The sequence below is a fragment of the Girardinichthys multiradiatus genome, chromosome 6, assembly GCF_021462225.1.
Source record: "Girardinichthys multiradiatus isolate DD_20200921_A chromosome 6, DD_fGirMul_XY1, whole genome shotgun sequence".
Taxonomy (NCBI): Eukaryota; Metazoa; Chordata; class Actinopteri; order Cyprinodontiformes; family Goodeidae; genus Girardinichthys; species Girardinichthys multiradiatus.
The window spans coordinates 22,890,461-22,914,920 of NC_061799.1; the positions used below are offsets into that span (position 1 = coordinate 22,890,461).

At 36.6% G+C, this 24,460-nt stretch overlaps 1 protein-coding gene across 1 annotated transcript in view; it reads left to right on the forward strand.

Moving 5' to 3' along the window:
- tnn (tenascin N) overlaps window positions 1-24,460 on the forward strand; it is a 60,028-nt gene that overhangs the window by 21,548 nt on the left and 14,020 nt on the right. Inside the window, exons 7-11 of the mRNA XM_047367018.1 lie at window positions 3,585-3,767; window positions 5,012-5,101; window positions 12,476-12,739; window positions 18,730-18,993; window positions 22,156-22,419. Of these exons, the coding sequence (XP_047222974.1) occupies window positions 3,585-3,767; window positions 5,012-5,101; window positions 12,476-12,739; window positions 18,730-18,993; window positions 22,156-22,419 (1,065 nt within the window). The remainder of the gene's footprint in view (window positions 1-3,584; window positions 3,768-5,011; window positions 5,102-12,475; window positions 12,740-18,729; window positions 18,994-22,155; window positions 22,420-24,460) is intronic.

The following is a 24,460-nucleotide window of genomic DNA, read 5'->3' on the forward strand; positions in this document are numbered from 1 at the left end:
GTGAAAGAAAACTTGTTCATCCCATAACTGACAGATAAGTCATGTTTATTAACTGCTGCTTGTGCACTCCTCGTTCTATTGCTACCCTGGGCAACTGCCCATATAGCCAAAATTAAAATTTGCCACTGGTCATGAATATGGTAGACATTTGAGCTTTTAATGATTTATTTTAAACATAAATATATACAATACAGTGATCGTTTAATAGCCAGAAGTGGACGTACATTAATTTATTGCACTTTCTCTAACCCACAGAGTGTCATAATTATACATACATACTGATTAAATGTTCCTTAACAAGGTACACCTTCTTTATGTGTTTTTTCAGCTTTCAATTCACTTTTGTCTTCAATTTTTTTAGATATTTGACTCCTTTCAGGAAGAATTGGTAGATCTCATTTAAATTAGTTGGTTTCCTGGCAGAGAATCTCTGCTTTTTGTTGAAGTCCAAAAATAAGGTTGATGTTAGCCCGCTTTCTCTTTTCAAAAACTAGTTATGATATGTGTTTCGGATTAATCTCCTGTTGGAACACCCAGTTATGCCAAAATTTAAATGACCTAAAAAAAGATTTGTTACAATGTTCAAGAACAACCCAGGAACCATAAAGGCTTAAGCTGGAAGATCCTGGGACAACGCCGTTGTTGTCCACAGTTTGATATTAATGCAGACTGAGAGTGTGCCAACCAAAAAAAAAAAAGCACCTGCTTCAAAATTAGCACCTCCAACCTCTAACAAAATTTCCAGCTACTCACGTGGACAAGCTAAAATGTTTTCCTGAAAAAAAGGTTTTATCCTTAGATGAGACATACAAGAAGAAGGGCTATCTGAAGATTTATCAACCTGTTGATTTGAAAAGTGAGCTCATGTGTATTCCACTAATCCCAAAGACACATCAAAACTGGTTTTGGAATTGATATAGCTGGCTAACAGTAAGTTGCTGAAATGGACCTGACCTCTACCTTATGTAAGCCTGTTTAATTAGAGAACAGGTTAGAGAACATCTACCATCAAATCAAGCTTGTGTAAACAATTCTCGATTTAAAAAAAATATTAAATCAAAGACGTTGTGTATGGTATTATCAGTCAACCCAGAGTCCCCAAATTATTATGACACTCATGCAGAAATAGGTATATTGCATATTTAACTATGATTTTACAGCCATTTTATGTAAAAAAAAAAAAAGGCAGGGCTGATACTTTTCTTCCTGCAGCTCAATTTACTGTGTTTAAAAGCAAGTCTGAAATTACTAAGTGTTTCATTAGGAACTGGCTTGTTAGGCATTACATTCATGGTAATTACAAGGAAGCAGCTGCATGGATGTGTTTACCATAAACTGCAACTCACAGATGTGGTAGAAGACAGATGTGTAGAGGAAGATATTTCTTGTCTGGATTTATGGTGGTTAATGAGAAGGAAGGAGATGAGCTGGATTGTGATGTGTGGTTCGGCTGGTTTGCGTGGAAAAAACATCATACTTCATGGCTTTTTCCACAAGAAAACAAGGCTTCATCTGGCCTGTTGCTGTGTGAGGAGAGCACAAAATGAGGCAGACCTTTCACGGGTTGCATACTTTTCATTTTAACTTCAAACGATGGTCTACTTCAAAGGAGGGTTTAAGTGAGTATTTTCCCATTTCCCTTTGAAAAACAAACTAAAAAGAAAAAAAAAAAAACGACATAAAATATGCTAACTGTTTTCATTTGTGTTGTTTGATGGTTTATTTTTTGTATCTTTTCACACCATATGTTTTAAATCCAGATATGTTTTTGCCATGAGAGAAATTTACTATTGTCATTTGGTTCCCACCTGTAAATGAAATTACTTCTTAATAATATTTGAAAAAGATGCTTTCTAACACTTGTCTGGATGTAGTTTACACTATAGAAGAGTCGGGAACAGTAATGGCAACAAAATATATATTGCTCTTATTTTATGGATTTCATGCCCAGCTCAAGTAAACTTACAATGTGGAAGTTCGCTAAAACAAATTACCAAGATAATACAAAAGTTATAAAAACTGTAAATGCTTTGTCAGAAAAGACACCTTTAATTAAACTTAATTAATTTAAAATGTCCAGATTAAAGTTGCTCCAAGGATTTTGTGGGTGTTTTCCGATCTCTGATTTTGTAAAGCTCTGACCTGCTGATATTGATTACAGTTGTTTCTTATTTCCCTATAATTTCTCTATTATTTAGAACATTTGAGTTTTTTCTATCTGATTACAACTGCCTATTTTATTTTGCAAAGCTCAAAAAATAAAAAAAGTAAAAAAGTGCATCTCAAACATCTCAATAGATGTTATATCGTTTTAAAACAACGATTTAAGAATTGTGAATAACAGTCCTGTCCAGCTTAATATACTACAGAAAAAAGGACTGATTTATTATCAAATGTGTAAAATTCTTAAATTATTTCTCGCCAGTTTGCATACAAAATTCTTTCGCTTGAATGTGCTATGTTCAAATGAACAGTCTCTACTTCATTTAGAATTTATTTGACAGCAAATTCATATGCTGTAAATAAATTCAGACCATAAGGGGTTAAACTGTCTTTCAAATCAGTTAGCATTAGTACAGTGAGCATTATTAACCTTGAAAATGAGTTTTTGTGTATTCCCTTTAGAGGAAGTACAATTGTAAGATTTCTAAAAGACTGATATTTTCTTTGCCAGGATGTTCCATGACAAATAGATTTGGACTCTTCAAATGTGTAAAACAGAGCAACCTTGCTTAATATAATTACCAAAGTCTAACTTGCTCCTTAGGTACTCTAAATGAAAAGCTGACATGCCTCTGTAGAAAATACAGTTTTTAACACCCCTCACTAATGATGAAAAGGTCTAACGTTGAGTTGCTTTCCCTCAGTAACAACTTCCACATCAACATCTGTTCTTACAATGACCTGCTAGTGGTCTGGTATAGTATGATTATAAATTTAAACAATAAAATACAAACACATTTTTATGTAATTTTTCTACCTTCATCAAAAGGATTCAGTGGACTTTACATGTTGTCTGAAATTTTCTAAATGAAATTTATTTTTGTGCTAACCTGTGTGAACATAATTTGATCCATTGTAAAGACACTGACACAATATGACCAGTCTGTTCATGTTGAGTTCTTCACTAGGCTTTTAAACAAACCAAATACACCCTTTGGCCATAACACATTTTTGTTCGGGGTCACATAAGAGGTTAAATTTGAGTCACTTCACATAATTGCTGGGTGGGTAATGAAACAAGTGTTGAAAAAGGAAATCCTCCTCTTTTATCTACCCTAACCCTACTTTTAAACATTTTCCCGTAAGACCCATAATTGTGCCATTCATAACTGTGCTGCACTGTTCTACATTTCTAATATAGTTTCACAAACTGTTTTAAAACACTAGTGAGGAGAAGCACGAATTAAATCCATGCTTGGGCGCTTCCCCCGACATGTGACATGCCAGGAATCATCACCTAGTTGAGGAAAACTGGGGGCAGACCAGGGCACATGCATTTGATTACTCTTTGTTTACTAGTCTCTTTTTAGAGACGTTCTTGTCTGTACACCCAGTTCCATGAAATGTTGTATCCTTTCCAGATGCCTCAACTATTGATGATATCCGAGTAACTGGCCAGACAGAGGTTTCCATCCAAGTGGACTGGAAGAACCCACAGGCAGAAGTGGATTACTTCAGACTGACACATACTGACCCATCAGGCCAGGTGGAGGAGCTGAATGTTCAGAGGAGTCAAGAGGCACGCACCAAACATACTATTGTAGGTAAGTCATATTAAGGAAGGAATGCAAGATTGATTCGAAGATGCATAAGGCTTTTAAAAACAAGTGGTTGAAACTGTGGAAAACTAGTAGATTGGTCAACGATAATCTGGTTACTTAATCGTAAAATCTCTTGTTGTTTGGATTTAATACTATTGTTTCATGTTATCATTTAGAAAAAAGCAAAAATAAAGGTCAAATGAATGACAGTTTTATATATCAATTAATATTTGAAAAAAATCCAAAACTACAGTTAGGCCCAAAATGATTCATAATCCTGGACAATTTAGATTTAAATTTTCATTTAACTCTGATTTGTTTTTGTTTTTTTTTGTTAATAAGACAGACAAAAGAATGGACCAACAAAAGAAAAGAAACAAAAAAAAACATACAAGAACAACAACAAACAAGAAATAAAAACAATGTCAAAGGAGTATTCAACCAAGAATCTTAAAAACAAAAACAAAATTGCTCAAATTGAGCATCTGAGCTGACATGAATCTTCTAGGGTATGAATAATTTTGGTCTTATCTTTATAACACATAATGGCATAAAAAGCATTCAATCCAAAAATGTGAAAGGGAAAATATAACATTTTATCCCAGATTAATATCACTTCTTAAATATGATAGAGGATTGGCAGGGGGCTGGTCATTTTGCTCCTTCCTTGTTTTTATGCTTCAGTTGTTTTAGGTAAGGAAAGAAGCCATTGAATGCTTTATACAGAGGATGGGCCGATTTCAACCCTCCTTTGGACCTGCTTTGACAACCAAGGATTTAAAGATCACTCCAAGTTATTTTGATTTCATCAGTGGTCATAATCTATCATAAGTCAAATAAGAATCAAAACCACAGTCAATCTTCAGAAAATAGAATACAGTTACATTAATTTTAAGTAACATCTTGTCTCCATAATTTAACAGCATATTTAAGTAGCCAATAGAAATAAACTAATTTGCAATGGGTAAGTACATAGATGGAAACTGGAAGTAGGTAAGGGTTAAATTTCAATACATGGTTTTGAAACAGAAAAATAAATAGGCAAAGAGGTCAATTGACCGTGAGCCAAATTGGTAGAGGATGAATTTGAATGTGTTCGGTAATGGTGGCTTTCAAATTCTTAAACATCTTTATTCCAAATGTCTTTATTCCAGTGGTTTTGGGTGTGATTTAGACATGTAAGGACCAGTGAAGGAAACTGGAGCTTTCCCTTTAAGTTCGCACATAAAAAAAATCTCTTTCTGCAGGTCTATATCCAGGCACAGAGTACCAAATCTCTGTGCAGTCCATCAAAGGAAACACAGGAGGAAAAGCTTCTTTTGCCACTGGTGTCACAGGTCAGTGAACACATCAGGATCTTTCAGTAACTTGACTCAATATGACCCTTTGGTATTATCAGTGAGCAGAAAATGAACCCCGTTGTCCTGAAATTGACTTTTGTCTGGCAGTATTTGCATAGAGAATGTATTCGTGAAAGATAGAAAACAGAGTAGTTGACTGAATGAATATTTCACTTAAAATGATAAATGATGATTTTGGCACATGTGGAAATGAAACCCATTACAGAAACAGAAAGGATAACCACATTCTCTTTAGTTTTTAGTAGTGTGCAGAGTCAAAGACAACACGTCATTCTTCTCCAGATATCTGTAATTCACCAGAGGTCACCGCCTGAAAGGAGCAACACTTAATCAATCATACTGATGAACCAGATTATACAACCTGCTATTAGCTTCCCCATTCAGCCAATAATAACAATATAATGAAATTGGCCATCAAGAGGCACAATTATGGGTTAGTGATAGAGAGCTGGAATTTACTACCTAATCATCTGGACAAGCTTTAATGGTTGTGGTGAGTGCGGTCACCGAGGGGGAACATGATATGTAGGGACCATAAGATGCTCTCTGATGGTTGAGGTGAGAGGGTCCGTGATTTACTGATACCATCTGGTATTCTTGTATATCAGCATGTTGTTCTGCTTGTGTTGAGTGGCTTTAGAACATGAGGAGGAATTTATTTTTCATCTTCACTTTAACAGCTGTTCTTGACATTCAGCATGACATAAACACAGCACGACAGGTCTCCAGTTATTCTCATTATTCTCTTATTCTGTTTCGCACTACTCCTCCAGCTTCTCTATCAACCACCTTCTGAGCTTACTCAGTAAAAAAAAAAGGAAAGTAGTCTCTACATTGATGTCTCTTCATTTTTCAAACTATGCAGCAGCCAATTTAATGATTTTTAGTCATCTGGCTTAGCAGCGTGTTTTAAAGACTTGCCTCTCATCTTACAAAGCCAGACAGGTACTCATGGATTCCTGTCTTTGCTGATGTTTTTTTTTCTCCTGTGTGAATGTGCCACCTACATGTGCAGTAATTGAGTGTGCATGTGAGTGTGAATGCTCTAATCTACAACAGACAGGCAGTGGCTTGTCTTCACTCCAGTAGCTACAATCCTTCACTTTTGGTGTAACACGAACAGGCTTAGAGGTGATTGAAGAGGATAGTCTTCGGCTGTGTTTGCCAGAGCTGTTGCAATCATTTCATGATGACTGGCATGGCGCAAAAGGAGAACTACCTTTCATCTCAGTAAACATGCTGTTTATCCCCAGACAGCAAGGTTATTCAATTGTGGAAGATAAAAGAAGCACAAAGGAGGAAATGTTATTCAAGCAAGCACAAATATTAAGAATAGTTAATGAGACAGTCAGTGATGTGACGAAAGACTTTGGAGATGTGTTAAAATCTTGGTGCAGTGATTGAACATTAGGTATATGCTGACAAGCCAAAATATTTTTAGGAAACTAAAGAATGAATCTAAGGAAGAACCTAAGTATAATGGGTCTCAGAGAAGTGTTTTCTGTGCCATTATACTAAATAATGAATTACTGTGTAGTTGTCTCTGTAGTATAAATGCTTAGGTTCATCCTAAGTTGATGTTGATGTTTCCCATAACCAAAGCCTCTCAGAAGAAATATTTTTCCCATATTTCATCTTCCCTTTCACCATCTGCCTTGCGTTTCCCCCATTTTCCTTTCTCTTAATTCCTTCCAGACCCTATCAATGAGACACTCCAAATATCCCCTAAAAGACTAAAAAGCATACTTGAAATAATGTAGTAATATTCAAGGAAAAAAAAATCTATTTACATTTTTGCAATTATTCTTCAATAAAGAGATGCCTTGATTATTTTTTAAACAAGTCTAATGTTTACACTTGTCCACAGCTTTAAATATTTCTTTTTTTGGTTATTAACTGACTTATTTACTTGCTTTGTTTGTATATACATTTTTAAGGGAAGGGTCTAGATAGTGTACAGTAGGTTTTTATTACGTTTTCAGTTTCTTAATATGCTTAAATTTTACATGACACATTTTCAACAAGGTTTATTTTATACAAGCTAGTACGACTCAGCTGAACTTTGTTCAGGTTGAGTTTTATGCATATAACTCAATTGCATGAGTTAATACAAAACTTTCATGATATGGAACCTTTGAGGGAAAATAGTTTTACAGCGACAGGGTATTTAAACAAAAATCTAAAACATTATTTAAAAAAGAAAATAAACCATTATCTCCACTGCTTGTAAAACAATGATATAAAGTTAATACTAATATTAATATTATCTATAACATATTGTTTTTATTTTGATACACAAATAGCAGGCTGAGGTTTGGAAGCAAAATACACATTTGTACAAAAACGTTCCCAGTTTTATTGGTGTTTTGGCATTATTATCATTATATATGTATCTGGGTTTAGAATCTGCTTTCTTCAAAACCATCTCTGGGCTTTACGACAGCATACTACTGTATTTATACAATAAGCAAACTGAGATTTGTTTTTACTTCTCCTCTGAAGTTGAGATTCCTGGAAATCTTCTCAACCCTTAAACTAAGCCTTTCTTTTCTTTTGTTAACATTTTTATTCAGGAACTATCTGGTATCAATCATTCATAAAGGTAAACTGAGGATAATGGAGCATATCTGGACAGAATATTAGGATTACTGCAGTGATGATAATGATGATTAGGTCATATTTAATAATTTTAATCACTACTTTCTTTCTTTTCCATGATAAAAATTACCCAACTACTCTCACTCTCATGTTTTTGGGAGGGAAATGTTTTCAAACAGCCAAATTTACCTTTCTTGTGAGTGAGAAAATAGTCTAATAGCCTTCTTTCAGCCAGCTGTGTGATAGTAATAGCCACCTATTAGGGGGCAGCATTGCATTACTCAATGCTCTGTAGAGCTAAAAACAATTTTGGTCAATTTCTATGGGTGTAAACTAAATGAATGGCAGGACATGTAATGTTTTAATACCATAACTTTTGAAAATGTGGCATGCCTTATTGCGGATAACTGATCTTTGCCTTGTTATGACATCCAACTGTGACAGTTTTAAAATGGGTTATATTATAAAATGTCTATATATTTCTAATGTTAAATAAACAAAAACATTCCTTCGTGCTTTTATCAAAAAAATAATTGAAACCTAAATGCCCACTCAATGAATAAATCATCCATCCATCCATCCATCCATCCACATCCATCCATCCATCCATCCATCCATCCATCCATCCATCCATCCATCCATCCATCCATCCATCCATCCATCCATCCATCCATCCATCCATTTTAGTTCAGCTTTATCATGGTTACTGCTTAACTAACCTACATGTTTATGATTCCACATCTGATAAGGGATGCAACCTTTACACCATATATGCTGTTCTCTTCAAATTGCTGCACTGACATCTTTCTTGTGAAGACTATGGTGAGCGGAGTACATGGCAGAGTCTGAAAAAAATACATGGGCTAACATTAGCTGGGTATTTGCATCTGGGTTGGCCCAAAGTTTTAGGTCGAGTATTGCTTGTTAGCTGTTTCAGTGTTTGTATAAGATGTATTTTATTGTTTGAAATACCTTATCTTATTGCAAGTGTTGCACTAAGTGCACTGGTCATTTCTTTTATTAAAGTTAAGTCATACGTTTAATTGCTGCTGCACGTACATATGGTTGTGCAAACAAATCCTGCGGATTCTTCTTTGTCGGTTTCCGGCAGCTTTTTCTTCCAGTCGGCAAACTAGATATCAAAACTAGAAATCAAACATTAATAGTTTTAACGATTCCAGGAAACCTGAATCTTAGTCCAAGTTCCAATCAAATTTTGAGACTCAATGCCCAACCCTAGTTACAAGGGTGCTGGTGATTATCTCCAGCAGTCACTGGGCAAGAGACGGAGTATACCCTGGACAGGTCTTCAGTCCATCACAGTGAATGACAGAACCATTTGTTAGGACATACATTTTGGATTCTATATGATTCTTATCATAGTTAGGCCTGGATATAGCTACACGAACAAATCAGTTTTGCATTAAATAATTTACAAGCTCAAAAGCTGCTGCTTGCAAAAGATATAGAAATTAATTGTTGGGAACATAAGAAATATGTGTAGTTTCTTAGAGACTCAACAACATTGGAGTCTGTAGGAGATCATGCTCCTGTCTCTTTAGACACTGTTTTCACTTTCACTGTACAGTGAAGATATGAGGCTATGAAGCTGCACTTGATAAAAATGCCGCCTGTTACTCTGAGCTCTGTGGTCAATGACTCAGCCGAACATGCCACCTATAATGGCTAAGTTATTGGGACCAAGGCCATAGTTTGTGTTGTATAGCCGCAGATGCCACACAGCCACCGAGGTAGAACATATGTGGTAACAGGATCCGTTATGCACTACAACTGAGCGACAAATACGTTCTTGAAACACCTATAAAAAAGTCAGTGAAGGCTAACACCTAAAACAAAGATCAATACATGTTTACTATGTTTTTCGAGTCTGATGGGGAAAAAAAAAGAGTATCCTGCATAAGAATAAGTGTGCACAATTAAATATATTTTTTATTCATGATGTTGCAAACTTGGAACATTGTAAATTTTACTTTAATCTTACTGTGATGTCAATGGGTTATTCAGATTTGCACAGAAATATACTTTATATCAGCCAAATGAATACATTTTTGTATTTCCAGAGTGTTTGTTGTTTTATTCAAGAAAACTAGAGTAAACATGTAGCCTAATGCTGTCATATTGTGGTGTTGTGAAAGTGCACATTCTATGTGTTTTTTGTAAGTGAGCAAGCCACTGAAGATAAAAAAACATCTTAAAGAGCTGCATTTACAAACACTGACTAAAAAGAGCTATTATAAATTTCCCTTCCTGTTTAGATCGCTGTCAGCCAGTGTCATATCAATGAACTGAAAGTAACAGCAGGAGAGGACAGAAGAGACAAGAAGGGAATATAAAGTTAGACAGTGGCAAAGTGCCTTTCTTGTTGTGGGTGGGTCATCAAAACGTTTTCGAGCTCCAGACTGCACACTGACAGAAAACCGACCTTGACTGAGCCACATCCACACAGGAACAATCCTTAATGATGATTGCTTTTACATTTCCCTCTGCTTCCCCTTTTACGATGCCTCTGTGACTCTTTTGTTTTATTTTCTGTCATCCACTCTTTGTTGTCTGCCTTTTTTCACTTGAGTTCCTCGGCAGAACTTACCAACCCATACATACTTATGGACACCAGATGCTTACCCCTCACCTTCTGTACGTCTCCAGTGATTCTCAGAAATGATCGCTTTATGTTACTTCCTCTGCACCTCTTGAGGTGAAGTTCAATGAAATGAACATGATGGTGACTGGATGAGTTGTGTGGCACTGAGGTTCCCCTGAGGAGCTTCAATGGGTCTTTCTTTTTCTTACTCCACATATCCTGTGGAATAATGGTAAATTTATCTATCTAAAACCAACTCTTGGTAAGTGTTTAAGGCTGGACAGGCAAAAAAAAAAATGTTTTATTTTGTACTTAATGAACCATACCCAATTAAAAGGAGTCAGCAGTCGGAGTCATTTTTTATCCCCTCAACCCAATATTTTTATATCTGAATCACTACAGCTGTGAGCATTTTTGTATGTTTGTCTGAATTTCAAGTTCCCTTAAGACAGTTTTGCAGAAACAAAGGTTTCGTCAACAAGAGCCTCTCCATCAAGTTCTCTGTTGACATTTTTGCTCTTAAGCATTTTCCTTCTACAAAGGAGGTCAATTGTAGCAGGACTGGCAAAATATGTCCTCTTATCCCTGTCAGGATCTGTCTCTGAGGTCTTTGTGTTGTTTACTTTTTGCTTACCCAGGTTCTTTTCTGTTCAGGTTTATCTAGATTCCTTCTGGTTAGTTTTGTTGCTTTCTGGGTTCCTGTGTTAGACGTGTTCAGTTATATTTCCTTATAGATCTTGTTTTCCCTTGGTGTTATCTCCTAGTCTAGTTTCTTTGATTGTTTCTGTTCTGTTCCTCATGTCTTGGTTTTTTCCCCTCTGCTAATTAGGTTCATTAACACTCCCTGCAGGTCTGTTCCACACCTGATAATCATTACTTCTGATTAGCCTGTCTCTCTGTTCATTGGTTCATACTCCACTTCCCTCTTTTTATAAGCTCTTTGGTTTGCATTATTCGCCACTGGTTTGTCCGTTATCACCCTTATTGTGTGTCCTTGCCTGGTTCCAGTTCTGTATCTGTCCTGTGTGCTCCTTGCCCTGTTCCTGCCATGTATTCTGGTCTAAGCCTGTTTGTAAGTTCCGATCAATAAATCTACAAGTTTTTTCACTTACCTTGTTCCTCCCAAGATCTTTCCTGCACTTTGGTTCTACATCAACACCCAGCACGACAATCCCTACACCTAAAGAATTATTCATATTCCTTGATGTCTACTTGTCCATAACCAAGACTTCCTTGGTTATACCTGGCTGGACATATTTATACCTTGGGGTTTAATCATATATTTAAAAGTTGAGCTATGCATCCCATTGCCCTCTTATAAAACCACTTATAAGGGATGTAGTGGTAAAATATTAGCACTGTTCTTAACATCAGTTTCATTAAATGAAAAGTCTTAGATCCATAGTATAGATGCTGATCCCACCTCTTCCTTTTTCATAATGTTTGATAGTTTGACATGTTTTTTATATGCTGATTGATTTAGTTTAGGAGAAATCCATCTAATAGACAATTCAATAGATAAAACAAGAATGCATGCTGCTGTGAAAATGCTAAGTTTATGTGATGTAAGAAAATGAGACCAAGAGAAACAACCACAACAACCTGGTGCATTTGCTTTGCTGGTTGTAGGTTTTTGCTTCTGTCTATCTTTTGTGATTGCAGCATTTTTCTGTAGCATTTGTTTTTTGTGTTTTGAGGTTTGCATCATTTGTGCTTGCAGCGCATTTAGCCATTTGCTGTGCGTTTGCACTTGTTGGACACTCTATGTTTTATATCCACTTTATATGTTATTTAATAATTATTTGACCACTTTGGAACAATCATAAACATACAGAGTGACTTACACTGTCCCAGTGCTCTGCTGCACTGTACATTTTACACCTTTCATCCCAATACATATGAATACAGTGCATCATTAGTGGCACTCATGGTTCATAGATGTGACAGGAGATAATTTTTCTTAAGGTCTGCTATTTATGCACATTTAGAGGCTCGTTAAACACATTTTTACATAAGCCATCGTACATGACCAAATAAGAAAACATTGTCATACTTCTTTTCATATCCAGCAAAAATAATCTGTATTCTAACTTTTATGTTTAAATTCTACATTTACGTTGTCATTTTGTTTTGTACTTTTACCTGTTCAGATATCGATGCACCAACAAAACTTGTCACAACTAAAGTAACTGAAGACACAGCTACTGTCTCCTGGAATAAAGTCCACGCGGAAATCGAAGGCTACATGTTGCGCTACACATCTGCTGAAGGCTCTAGCTCAGACATCTTTGTAGGTCGTGACAGCACCTCCTACAGGCTGGTTGGTTTGAGGCCTGGGGTCCTCCACACAGTCTACATCTGGGCCTTCAGTGGAGACAAAGTCAGCGGAAAGAGTTCAACAGAAGCTGAAACAGGTAAACCTTGAGTTAGATCCACAAGCCCCTTTTACAAGTTTCTCAGTTTTTATGAGACTCATTACCCTGTTATTTGTAAGCTAACATTTAGCTTAATGCTGCTCATCTAAGGTCCTCGACAAAGGTAAGACACAAAACATCAACTTCTGACTGAGTATTCTGGGTAACTGCAGTGTTCAAACAAACTCCATTATTTTCACACTGTCAGCAAAACTCAGAATGATTTTAACAAAGCTTAAATATATTCAGATTTATTGTACAGCCTGTGAAGAGAAGGAAAGATGATCGAAGAGAAGTTGCTTCCCACAAATATTATGCAAAATGCATTTACATTCTCTTTTGATATTTTCTTTGCTGGATATTTTTTTTGCAAGTATACATATTTGGTGGTCATAAAAAGTAAAATATATTAATGTTGATATTTTACATCAATCACATTAATCTCCTCTATCCTTATTGACAAAGGAAGGCTCAAATTCTGTCTTGCAAAGGGCATTTGTTATATTTAGGATGTATTCCTTATTTGAAAGCAATTCCCTCGGCCTTCCGCTGAATATCTGTAAGAAGTTGGAGAAGAGGCTTTGTCACAAAGCCATGCATTAGGCATTTCTGGTCTTTCGTGTTCTCCTGTCTCCTGACCCTACTGTTCTTGGTGTTAGCAGCTGTTTCTATCTACTTGCGTTTATGTTTCAGGAGACAGTCAACAGGACATTGAGTACTGACCCGCCGTTATCCAAGTAGATAAAAAAATCCAGCAGCACAACAGGATCAAAATTATTCAGGGTATTTACATTCTGACAAAAAAGGGATAGGTACAGCATCCTTTTTTGAGTCAGCACATATTTTTTGGAAGTAAGATGTTAATTTCACAATTTCAAATGTGTTTGCAAATTTTATTAGGTTGCATTTCAACATTTTTGTAATTTATTCCTTTTTTATTCCTTTTTTGTGTTTTCTTTTTTAATAAGTGTTACAAATATCTTAACTCAAATAACTTCACTTAAACCCTGAAAAGCAGCAACATGGAAACTTAGATCAAAGTATGACAGGGTTCCATGTGAAAGGGGAATTGTTTTATCTTTTTAACAAGATACAACTGTGAGCTTTGAGCAGTTTAACAATACAGTTTTCCAGTGTTCCATAGTCAAATCTCCAGAAGTAGAAATCTAAACTCCTTTTTAAAAGCAAGTGATTAGGAAAATACATGATGAAAATAGAGTTCGGGCGAGTGCAAACTTCTTATTTGAATAGTTTGATATTTTCATTTAAACTTTATTGTGTTGCAACAAGGTGATCACACAACATGTATTAATCTCTGAGTATCAAAATGTACTTTACTGTTCTGTTATATAAGATCATTTTCATTCTATCACTTGATTATTTTTCAAGTGATTTTCAAATACAATCTTGCTACAGAATGAGATGTTTCACGTCATGCCAGTTGTTGTTGAAACAGAATGACTGATATAAATCTATCTATCTAAACATAAGCCAGTTGATTCAGATTGTTATGAACAATATCAGTTTTTTTTAACTCTCTTCTTAATCTATTCAGGCCTAATCTTTTAAAAATACTTAAATATTTTTGGAAAACAGAAAAATGCTTTCAATGTCTATTGTATGTCTGACCCTTGCAAACAAATACCCATATGAGATAGATTTGAGAAGTTAAAGCTTTGACATTATTAGTAAATTGTTAAAATCTGGCTGATGTTTATCATCTTTTAGTCAATACATTTCCTCACAGCAACTGTGTGACTTAAGAAGTAAAATTGCATGTGGAATAGGCCTGAATGGAGATAAAAGGTGTTCTTTAGTATTTGCATGCTTTTTGATTAACATAGTATGCTACTACTGACATATCAGATTGATGTGATGTCAGAGGTGTATTTAATCTTTTGTTTTCTTAGAAACAGTCCAATTAGGCCACTTTCAAGGAAGCACAATAAACCAACAGCTGATGAGAAATACCAAAGTGAATTGTTTGATCCAAGTTTGACATCACCACTATTTTTAACCTGAATTGCTCTGGATGTTTCTCCTCCTAATACAGTGTAGAGAATAATTATCTGGTACACTGCCCATTTTGCAATTTTTCCCACTTGCAAAGCATGTAGAAATCTTACATTTTTATCATAGGTATGATAATCAACTGTGATTGACGGAATCTAAAACAATAATCCAATTGTGTGATTTTTAAGTAATTAATTAGCATTTTATTGCATGACATATTTGATACATCAGAAAAACAAAACTTGATATTTGGTACAGAACCTTTGTTTGCAATTACAGATATCAGATGCTTCTGTAGTTCTCGACGAGGTTTGCACACATTCCAGCAGGGATTTTGGACCACTCCTCCATACAGATCTTCTCCAGATCCTTCAGGTTTCGGGGCTGTTGGCTAGGCAATACGGACTTTCAGCTCCGTCCAAATATTTTCGACTGGGTTTAGGTCTGGAGGCTGGCTAGGCCACTCCAGAACCTCCAGATGCTTCTTACGGAGCCATTCCTTAGTTGCCCTGGCTCTATGCTTTGGGTCGTTGTCATGCTGGAAGACCCAGTCACCATCATAGCCATCTTCATAGCCCTTTATTGTTGGTAAGGGCATTGAAGGTTGAGGTTGTTGGCTAATATCTCCTGATACATGGCTCCATCCATCCTCCCTTCAATACGGTGCAGTCGTCCTGTCCCCTTTGCAGAAAATCATCCCCAAAGAATGATATTTCCAGCTCCATGTGTCACGGTAGGGATGGTGTTCTTGGGGTTGGACTTATCCTTCTTCTTTTTCCAAACACGGTGAGTGAAGTTTTAACCAAAAAGCTCTATTTTTGTCTTATCAAACCGCATGCCATTCTCCCATTCCTCCTATGGATCATTCAGATAGTCATTGGTAAACTTCAGGCGTGCCTGGACATGCACTGGCTTTAGCAGGGGGACCTTGCAAGAAGAACTAACAGGCCTGTGAGAGCCGTGATTCTTACTGGTTGTTAGATGATCAAATATTTATTATATGCGATAAAATGCAAATTAATTATTTAAAAATCACACAATGTGGTTTTCTGGTTTTAGATTCCGTCACTCACAGTTGAAGAGTACCTATGATAAAACTTAGACTTCTGCATGCTTTGCAAGTGGGAAAACCTGCAAAATCTGCAGTGCATTAAATACTTGTTTTTCCCACTGTACATTGCTGATCTACATCAGAGGTGTGTAGTTTGTATTACTCTGTATCCTTTTTAACAGTTGAAGTTATGTCTACTGAATGTAGCTTCCTGTGGATGCTCCAACTAACCTCTCGGTAGAAGATGAGACAGACTCCAGCTTCAGAGTTTACTGGGATCCCACCCAGTAAACTCAAATCGATGGCTACATTGTCTCCTATAGCTCCTCTGATGGGTTGAGAGAGGAAATCCCAGTTGGATCTGACACTTCTTATGTGCTCACTGACCTTAGGCCAGGGGTCGTCTACCCTGTCTATGTCTGGGTTGTCAGTGGAAGCAAAGCCAGCAGGAAGATCTCTACGCAAGCTGAGACAGGTTTTAGATCTGCAACTATCTCAACACCACAGCACTTAATCATTTTAAGGGCTTGTGCCTAATTTGTAAAACTTGGAAAGCTTTATTGTGTTAAACACAATATAAATTTGTTAAACATAATAAAAGAAAACAATAAAAGTGAGCCATAAGACATAAGACCCAAGCTAGGTAAAAAAAGAGAGTTGGATTGACATATTTTGTCAGTTTGCACTAGATGTCACCCATCTATTTCCCTGTAGTTTGCTTTGTAGAACTATATGTTAATATCCACTACTAACATCTTTCTTTAGAACTGGATGATCCAGTTAACCTCATAGCTCAAGATGAAACTGAATCCAGCTTCAGCCTTTCCTCACTTTTGGGTCTGAAAACACCTCTTATCTTTTTGATTGGTTTAAGGTCTGCAGTCCTCTACACCAAAGGTTCCCAAACTTTTCAGCCTGTGACCCCCAAAATAACAGTGCCAGAGACTGGCGACCCCCTAAAAACACATTAAGGTTTTACACTCTATACTTATTTATAAAATATAGATATTATAATATAGAAATAATTATATTTATTTTTTAATGACATTTGATTATTTGACTATATCATATATTATTTCATTATTTAATTGGACATTTTATGTCACAATTGTTTTCAAGGGACATTCACATTTATTTATTTCATATTTATTTGTTTAAATCGTTTTGTCCCTTTTGCCCCTCCATACCCTCAGCAGTCACATCACGATAAATCCTAAAATCATCTGGCCACCCCCTAATTGGTGTCTCGCGACCCACCAGGGGGTCCTGACCCCCACTTTGGGGCCCCCTGGTCTACACTATCTACATCAGAGTTGTTAAAGAAGACAAAACCACTGGCCAGGAAAATCTCAACACAAGCCGAGACAAGTTTCAGGTCTGCAGCTATTTGTTCAGAACCACATCACTTAGAACCTGATTTACTAAAGGTTTGCGTGTATAAAAACATGTGCACATTTGATAGCATGCACAAAGCTGATCTGCTAATCAGGTGAAAAAAGGATTGTGTCTGTCAACTGAGCAAAAGAGTGTGCACAATCCATTTAGCATGTTCGCCTTCATGACTATGCAGAATATATGCTGATCATCAAAACGTGCAAAATAATGGAAGGATGTAATGCAAATGTAATTGGTTACCACCTGCAATGCAATTTATCAAGTCTGAAATGGATTGCAGGTGCAGTTTCTACATCTATTTTAAGTGCGATTGAAAGACAGCTGAAAACAGGCACGCAAAAATCTCTACAGTTATTGTGGAGAGAAGGAGGCATAGGTACAAAGAGATGATGGAGAGTGAGAACCTTCTATGCGCATGTCAGCATATTTTGACTGTCAGAAATAAAATAGTAGAGGTATCGTCTATCTAGCAATTCCAATTTGGAGCTGCAGCAATATAATTACAGCGCACCATCACTTCATGGGACAACACCATTACGTCTGGATGCACTGGAGGAATGCTTCTATATAGCCCAGAAAAGGTGGCACAGTTTATAGTTGTCTGTTGCATGTTTGCAGCGGGACTGCAGACATTCTTTATGCAATTAAACCAAAACATTACTAATTAACTGAACAAATATGAACATCAACAGCCACCAGAGACCAGGAAAAGGGACACTGAAGGAAAAAAAAAAAAAAAAAACTTCTCCTTGGCGCTTGTGAAAGTGCACACTCCTTTCTCGTGCACAAGAGAGATTTTTAATTATTTTTCTCCCTCGTCGTCCCTTTACAGGCTCTGTACAAATCACATTTATGTTGAATTAAATAAACATGTTATTATGGACCTACCTTGTTTTGCATTGGGTCAAGCAAGTTATATCCTTCGATTCCAACTTCGATTTCCATCTGCTTTTCACAGAACTAAAGCCGACAGCTTCACGAGCCAGGGTGGAAGAAGCTGACAAATTCAGCTTTTCCAAGATTTGTGATTGATATTTAATCTATTAAATTCAACTTTTGTTATTTTCATCCATTTCATCTTTATTATTTTCAAATGTTTTTAAAAAGTGCATAATATTATTACTCCCAAACTCTAAATGATGACAGCCAGTAGTACCTCCTAAATTATCATTTAAAAATGGGCTGTCTACACCAGTTTTGCACCTGGTATAATTTGCCCAAGCAATCTTAGTTGATCACCCGCAACATGCAATTTAGCACTGCCAATTTGGGATTTTAGTAAAACAGGCACCTAATCATCTTAATGGCTTATGCTTAATTTTTTTTAAATTTAGAAGCCTTTTTTATGTTTAACATGGTAAAACTCAGAGAAAAAAAGAATAGATTGATTACTGATTCATGTATTTTCAAAAGTATTGTTGACCTGTTGTATTGAGACTGTTTATATGGTTTTATTTTGGAACCCATGTTTTTCCTGTAGTTTGCACAATAGATCTGTATGTTAATATCCACCACTTACATCTTCCTCTAGAAATGGACGCTCCAGCTAATCTTATAGCCAGAGACGAAACGGAGTCCAGCTTCAGCCTCTCTTGGGATCCAGTCCAAGCAGAAATAGATGGCTATATTCTAACCTACACCGTCCCTGATGGCTCTAGTAAAGAGATCATCGTGGGCCCGGATAGGACCTCTTATATGCTGACTGGTTTGCAGCCCGCAGTCCTCTACACTGTCTACATGAAAGCCGTGAGGGGGGACAAAACCAGCAGGACAATCTCAACACAAGCTGAAACAGGTGTCACATATCAGATTTTGGTAAACCTTTTTTCCAGTTGATCATATCCATGTTTGAAGTGGCCTTTAATAACAGTTCTTTTAACCAGACAACCATGTGGTTTCTTTGTAAACTCCAGAGAGAAAGTTGCCACCATCAAATGTGTCACTGACCAAACCATGTATGACGTCCATTAAGTATCTCCATCTTTTTCCCAACCTCTGGTCATGAAGAGGAACACAGCCTGAAAACATAGTCCCCATACCCATAGCTTGGGTCAAACTGTACAGCTGTCTCCTCATTGGGATAACATCTGCACATGTTATTCACTCATCTACAACTTGTGTTTCATATCACTTTTACTTGATGCCTTGCCAAAATATTCACACCCCTTGAAGGTTTCCATTTTGGTTGTATGTGATTAGCCCCTTCACTCTGGTACAACTACATACAAAAAAACTTCAAGTACTTCAAATTATCTTGGGTCAATCAGAAAATATATACCACCTGTAAAAAACTGTATAGAATAAACTGTATAGAATAAATGTTTGCTGCAGTTGTAAGCTACAAGTTTGTTGGAGTATGTCTGTAGCATCTCTGCACATCTAGAGATCAAAATTGTTTCCCATTTTTTTTCTACAAAATTGCCCAACCTTAATCAGATTGCGCAACCAGTTTCTCAGAACATCTCATTTCAAGTCTTGCCACAGATTCTCATTTGTGTTTAGGTCTGGACTTTGTCATAGTGATTCTAACATCAATATGCCCCAGTCTTTTTCTCTGGGACATACCTCTGTGTTCCTATACGCGAGTTGCTTAGACCTTGAGGACAAGCAATCGCTTTTATTAATCCTATTTTTAGCTCAGCTGAACAGCCAGATTTCACTCAGCGGTATACAGTCTCTCCACAGCCTCTTAGGGGGAAATCATGTACTGATTTATACACGGTTTACTCAAGAGAGGAGAATAAAATAACTAAGAATAAGAAAAGAATAAAATGAATCCTCACATAATATCAAATAGGTTTTTATTATTTGTATCCTTCTCACTGAGAGATACAGTATTTACATTGGGAAAAGAGCTGATCTTTCTTGCTGTATTTATTCTTCTTCTATTTCTTCCTGACCCATGTTCTTTATCTGCTGTGTATTTGGCACCACCCTCTGTTTGGGAGTATTATTGTCAAAAATTTGCACTACTGGCAGACGTCTATAGGAACCCTTGCCAGACCCTAGTGGGTGGCTACAGATGCTCAAATTATGTCACACTGGGAGGTATGAATTAGGCTTAACAGCTGTAATTCCAGGATTAGTCCATATTGAACTTTATCTTCCCATAATTTCTGACCAGCTTCCCTGTTATTAGAGGAAAAGCATCCCCATAATATGATGCTGTCTCCATTATGTTTCACCATGGAGATGGCGTGTTGAGGGTGATTCTCAGTGTTAATTTTTAGTCAGATTTACCTGTTTGCCAGAAAATTCAGTTTTGATCTTATGTGACCAGGGTTCCTTCCTTCATTCTTTGCTGTTTCCCCCATATAAGTTATAACAAAATGCAAAAGCTGCTGCTTTTCTTTCAACACTTCCGATTTTCTTGTCACTCTCGAATGCCAATAAAGGCCATATTTGTGTCTTCATAACTAATAGTTGTTTGGTCAACAGATTTTTTTTCTATCTTAGCTGTGGATCTCTGCAGCTCCTCCAAAGTTATCATGGGCGTATTTGCTTTGATTACTGCTCTCGTTGCCTGGTTTGGGTAAAATTAATGTCTCAGTAGGTCTTGTAGCTGTGTCAGATGCTTTCCATTTTACAGATGATGGAGCAATATCCCACATTTGAATTAAAAGCCATGCTTTTCATATTTTTATTTGTTTCTTTTTGTTTGGAGTTGCGATTTAACAAAATATGAAAAATTCAAGGGGTCTGAACAATTTTGGAAGGCACTGTGCATTTCTTTTCTTGATGAATAACTTAATCTCTCCTTCATCTGATCAATGCAGGATCAGAGGGGCAATCAGCATGTCCTGAGATAGATGTGATTTCTTTAAAGCCTATTGTGATTAGACTGTAAGGAAGCTCTTAGAATCATTATTTTCCAATGTCTAAAACACTTTTATTTGGTACGGTCATCAAGAAACCACTCCATTTTTAGCATCCTCACATCAGTGAGCCCTTTGTTCTTGTTGGATACTTTTATCTCTGAATCTTTTATTCAAAGGATGCTCATCTCAGCCATCATACCCATCAAAGTCAGTTTCATCAGTTTACTCATTAATCTACAACTCGTGTGTACTATCACTTTTAATTAAATTTCCAGTGGTACCTTTCATCTTATTGGAGCAGGGTAAGATAGATTTTAAAAAAGGAGAATGGTAGAACTTGGCTCTCAATTTTACTGCTGTTCTCGCCAATCTTGAACAGCAGCAACGTTTTAGCTTCAGTGATTTGAAACATTCAACATATTGAGCACTTTTGGACTGGATTTTTTATCTTAAAAGAAATGAAGATTAAAAAGGATTTCTATGAGTAATTTTTTTTTTTTTCCGTTGCTATATTAATCCTTGTCTTAGCAATGACCAATTTTTCCTTTTAGATTCTTCCTGACTGGACATTGTGAAAGCTCTAGACAGTATTATACTGCGTTTATTTATTCTACACATCACAGCCAAATGCCACACATTTTATTTTTGTTGTTACAGTTGTTACAGTCATTTGGTACAGTCACTTCTTTACTGTGCTCCACTTTCCCAAAATCAGTTCAATTGTCTGAATGTCACGATTCCTGTCTGAGCTGCCAGATCCAGTCCATGCAGTCTACACTCTTGTCAGTTTCGGCTACAACCATCTCTGTTTTAAGTGTTGGAGGGTCTTTAAAAACTACTTTTCAAGGAAGAGAGCCTATCTTTAGTGTGCTATCAGAGATACAAAAAAACAATGGATTTGGTCTACGATCTAGTAAGGACAGCAAGACAGAGACCCATTTGATGACCCCCTGTTCATGTTAATAACAAAACAACCTGATTCCAAATGGTCGTATATGTAGTCATTCTGTATGTTCAAATGTGTTTAAGTAGTCCAACAATTCTCAGAATTGTAGTGCTTGTAGTTATATAGAGAACTAATAATTAATAATGTAGTTTGCATGAGTAGTGCATTAACTTTTACCAACATCTTCTTCTAGAACTGGATGCTCCTGCTAACCTCTTAGCTCGAGATGAAACAGAGTCCGGCTTCACTGTGTCATGGGAGCCTGTCCAAGCAGACATTGATGGCTACATGTTAACCTATAGCTCCTCTGAGGGCTCCGGTGAAGAAATCCCCATTGGGTCCACGATGACCACTCACTCGTTGACAAGCCTAAGGCCTGGAGTTCTCTACACTGTCTACGTCTGGGCCATCAAGGGGGAAAAAGTGACCCAGAAGATTTCAACAGTAGCTGAGACAGGTTGATATAATATAATAAGCACTTTCTTTAATTAATTATAAAATTGTCACATTTCTTCAAATGGCCAACCAAAGGGGTGCCATATGTCAAATGAAAATTCTACCTTAAAACCTGTTGTTTAATTTGGATACCAGGAGTTTTACCAGGCATTTGAAAGCTGCCCTTGGTTCATAATTTTGCAAAAAATCTGCTTTTAGCACAGTTTCCCAGCTGTTGTTACAAACTGAGCTTTAAACAGATGATTTTTCTGTTTCTTTTAATAAAACAGGTCTTAGTTTGGGATTTTTAAAAAGTAATTTCCAACTGGTCAAGGTGGAGAACATGTGGCACTAATTCTGAGGTTATAAAGGCTCCATAGAGAGTAAAGCAGCTAATTTTGTTGGAAAATGTTTTACATGGAGAGGCAGAAAAGGCACAACCTGACAGATAGAGATTGTATAAATTACTTTCAATCTATTAAAATTATAAAAAAAATTACATAATTTAATTTTGGCTAATAGTGAATACGGTTGAAAACAGATTTTAACACTGAAAAAAAAAAACAAATGAACATAATTTCTTTCTAGCTCTCTTAAATAAAACAGACCAAACTCTTTTAGGTCAGTTTGGATTACCAAAACAATTTCTGTTTGCTGAATGCCAGAATACTGAGAGGAAGATTTTTTAGATACTTTTAGAAAAGCTCCTTCAATATTAGAAAGTTTCTTAGTATTTGGTGTAATTGCCTATTGAACTGTTTCACTTGGGTCAACCGTTTTGCGTATCCTAACACAAGCTTCTCACTAGGGATGGGTACCTTTCATATGTGTACCGATATGTTTCTGGTACCTGGGAATGGATACCAGTACTCAAAGGTACCAGTTTTCGGTACTTTTGTGTGGTTTTATGTGGTAATAAATGTTCATTCATTTAATAATAAAATCTAAAATATTTTCAGATTAACATCTTTATGTCTCAATATATACATTTTAATCAATATAATAAAACAACATCCAGCTGTTTATATTGTAACCTCTGAGTTGTTTCAAACATTTCTTCTCCCATGCTGCTGGCTGCAGACGAGTCGATTAAGTGCTAATGGTATTGAATGCAGGAGTTGTAGCCGTAAATCTGAGGCTAATGAAAATTGTGAACTCTTCAGCCTTGAGAAAAATCTTTTGCTTAACCAGGTGCTTCATCAAGTATTCCTGCCACTGGCCTTGCACTTTGTGTCACAAATATTGCAGCGAGCGTAATCCGCATAGCGTTTTGAAAAGTGGAGCCATCTCTTCGAATGCTTTCTATCAGCCATGCTGGCTTTGTTGACTGTAGCGGCTACTGGCGTCATTACGCTCTTGTGCGTGCAATGCTGTGTTCATGTCCGGCATAAAAAATCGCCCACTCTTCCACTCCCTCAGTGTCACAATGATGCGTTTCGTTACCAAAACATGGTACCGTTTGATTTTATGTGAATAGGTACTCTGTAGTACCGAAGGAATTTGGGCGGTACCTATAAAAGTACAGAATTCGGTACCCATCCCTACTTCTCACAGTACGTTTGACCTATTCTTTCTGGCAAAATTGGAGTAACTAAGTCAGGTGTGTAGGCTGCCTTGTTCATACACATGTTTTCACCTCTGACCACAAATGTTCTATGTTATTTGACATCAGGGTGTTGTTTAGCTACTCTAAAATATTGACTTTGTTGTTCCAGTCCACTTTGTAACACATTTGGCTGTATGCATAGAGTCATTGTCTGTTCAGAAGAGACAAGCTTACACTTCCTGGCTGGTGTCTTAAGATTGCTTCAATATTACTACACGATATTCTTTCCTCATGATGCCATTTTGTGAAGTGCACCAGTCCCTCTTACATCAAATCACTTACACAGCTTGATGCTTGTACCCTGTCATTTACTGTTTGATAGTGTTCTCAAACTTGCAAGCTACCCTATTTTTTTGTCCATATATAATGATGGTCATTATGACCAAACACTTCAGTTTAGTTTAATCAAACCAAGGGACATGAAGGTCTTTGTCAGTGAGTTTGCAATGATGTTTGC